Below are 2,630 nucleotides of genomic sequence, written 5' to 3'. Positions count from 1 at the left end.
CTTTGACACGATGGACGGCTGTAATTGTCCCAAACAAGGAATTCCAGTTTAAGGAAACATCAAGCAAGTAATTCAGAATTTTTATCATATAGATACTTCCAAGCACGTTGGACAGTACAAAACTGATTACTATTTGTTTAAATTTTTATCTTCCAATTAAATTAACAATTAATTTAAGTATTAAGAATTTTGATATAAAAAGTTTCATTTCGGAATAGTTCGTTTTTGTGTAAAAAAAAAATATCAATCGTATTCGCGCATTTGATTCAGTAGTCGATACGAAATTTTCTTTTATTTTGTTTTTTTTTTTATCTTTTTGATGTTAGGGTCACTCAAACAACTTTTATGAATATCAAAATTTTATATATACCATAAACAAAAAGAAAAATTACGAATGAAAAATTATCAACATAAATCAAACGATTGAACTTTTAAATCTTACAAACGGATTCGAATAATCAACACTTGTATATATTAAATTATAAATAATTAAAATAACTAAATTTCAGTATTGAAGTGTTTCGTATTTACATTTTAGTTTCCTTTTTCTATAAATAAAATATATGTTCCATCGTTGTAACTTGGGCTAGCTAGCGATATAGGATCGATTTAGGTAGAGATATATGGTTCCAACTATAAAGGGTTCCATTCACTTAACTAAATAACTTTCTCTAGAAAATATTTGGGGTCGCTTGCATAGCTTTACAGTAAGTATACGTAATCAATTATAATTCTAATTAAATAATTTATATAATTATTTAACAGTATATCACGAATTTTATGATAACTGAAAACCTGCTCAAATGGTTGCGAAAACATCTTAAACAAATCAACTAATAAAAAGCTATATTTAGTTAACTAAACTAATAAGTCAGTAGTAATATGTTATTTAAATGTAAAAAAAAAAAAAAAAAAGGAAAACAGTCATAAGAACACATCAACGTGCATGCCATAAACTACCTCATATTTATATGCCTGCAACAACACCATAGAGCCTTGCCTAGCCATAGCTGCCTGAGTCCTAACCCCCTTCATCACATAGCCTCCGTCCATGGCAGCTCAAAGTATTCCATCTCCTCCACCACATCAGTCTCAATCTTCACCGCCTACTCCGGCGAGCATGCAATTCGAATCCCGGCCGGCGATTTCCCTCCAACAACCATCGAATAAGAAAGGGTCGTCGAAATCCTCCAAGTTGTTTAAACGGTTTCGTTCCGTTTTCCGATCATTTCCAATCATAACCCCGATGTGCAAGATCCCGGTCACGCTCCATGGTAACCGTCCACAAGACAACCATATCCATGGAGGGACTCGGATGACTGGAACCTTATTTGGGTACCGTAAAGCTAGGGTTAACCTTGCCATCCAAGAGAACCCTAGGTGCCTCCCTATTCTAGTACTTGAGCTTGCGATAACAACAGGAAAGCTCCTCCAGGACATGGGGTTGGGGCTCGTTAGGATTGCTCTGGAATGTGAAAAGCGTCCAACAGAGAAGACCAAGATCCTGGATGAGCCAATATGGACATTATTTTGTAATGGGAAGAAATCAGGCTATGGCGTAAAGAGGGAACCGACAGATGAAGATTTAATGGTGATGCAAACGTTGCATCCTGTTTCGATGGGAGCTGGCGTGATACCAAGCGAAGCTAAGGAGAATCCTGATGGAGAGTTGACATACATGCGTGCAAATTTCGAACGGGTTATCAATTCTAGAGATTCAGAAACTTATTACATGATGAATCCGGATGGTAACTCTGGCCCTGAACTCAGCATATTCTTTGTCAGGATTGGATGAAAAAGCTAGGAATTAGTTCAACAATTCAGGACCTTGGGCATCCAAATGAAGGTTAAATCATCTTTGTCTAGTGGAGGTTGATTTGATCAAACTCAACATTTGCAATTCAAGAGTGCATGAGGAAGGGCATTAAGTTCCGGATATGTGGAGTATTGCTATGTGAAAATGTTGATGGTGAAGGCTATTTTAAGGAGTTGAAGAGCAAGAGCCATGGAGGAATAATACTTTTAAGAGGAAAATTGACTCTTTGTAGCCATCAATGAGAGAATTATGTTTGTTTGAGTTAGGCCATTAGTTTTTGCTAGTGAATCATAGAAGGCATTTACTCTAGAAATGTTCTTCTTTGTACCATTTTATTTCTTTATATTCATTATAGTGAATATGAAGGAAAGGGGAAGAAAGGAAAATTTTCTATTGAACATCTTATTTTCTTTTCCAGAGTCATCGAATGTTGGGAGTTAAAAATTAAATTGAATGACTCAAAGTTGATTTTTCAATATAAAATTATAACTTATAATCAATGACTCAAAGTCATCTATTATCTCAATGGTAACGAGTAAGTATATGTATCTCTTTTTGAAAGACTCAATCGCCCTTTTTCTCGATTACAAAATATTTTCTTCAAGATTTTAAAGGATCATAATCTGCCGAAGATATATGCCCTTCATTCCAAAATCTTGTCCAAAAAATGTTTGCCATTAATGAATTAGAGAGAAGATAAACAATAAAACAAAATTTGTTATTAACAGTCTTTGAATCCGTCAAGCTAAACCGCACATCCACTTTCTAGTTTGCAAATGGAAAAAAAAAGGTGTCATTTTGTTGAAACCTGAAG

General features: G+C 34.6%; 1 protein-coding gene across 1 annotated transcript; it reads left to right on the top strand.

The window, feature by feature from the left end:
• Window positions 1-1,017: 1,017 nt before the first annotated feature.
• LOC18587088 (MIZU-KUSSEI-like protein (Protein of unknown function, DUF617)) lies at window positions 1,018-2,110 on the top strand. The gene has a single exon (XM_018129033.2). The coding sequence runs from the start codon at window positions 1,052-1,054 to the stop codon at window positions 1,793-1,795; it is 744 nt and encodes a 247-aa protein (XP_017984522.1). The 5' UTR covers window positions 1,018-1,051; the 3' UTR covers window positions 1,796-2,110.
• Window positions 2,111-2,630: the final 520 nt, after the last annotated feature.

This window comes from Theobroma cacao, chromosome 10 (genome assembly GCF_053813885.1).
Source record: "Theobroma cacao isolate CCN51 chromosome 10, ASM5381388v1, whole genome shotgun sequence".
Taxonomy (NCBI): domain Eukaryota; kingdom Viridiplantae; phylum Streptophyta; class Magnoliopsida; order Malvales; family Malvaceae; genus Theobroma; species Theobroma cacao.
This window is presented reverse-complemented; position numbering and strand designations above follow the sequence as displayed.

Coding starts and splice junctions, on each gene's coding strand:
- LOC18587088 (XM_018129033.2), top strand. CDS start 1,052: ATGGCAGCTCAAAGTATTCCATCTCCTCCACCACATCAGTCTCAATCT.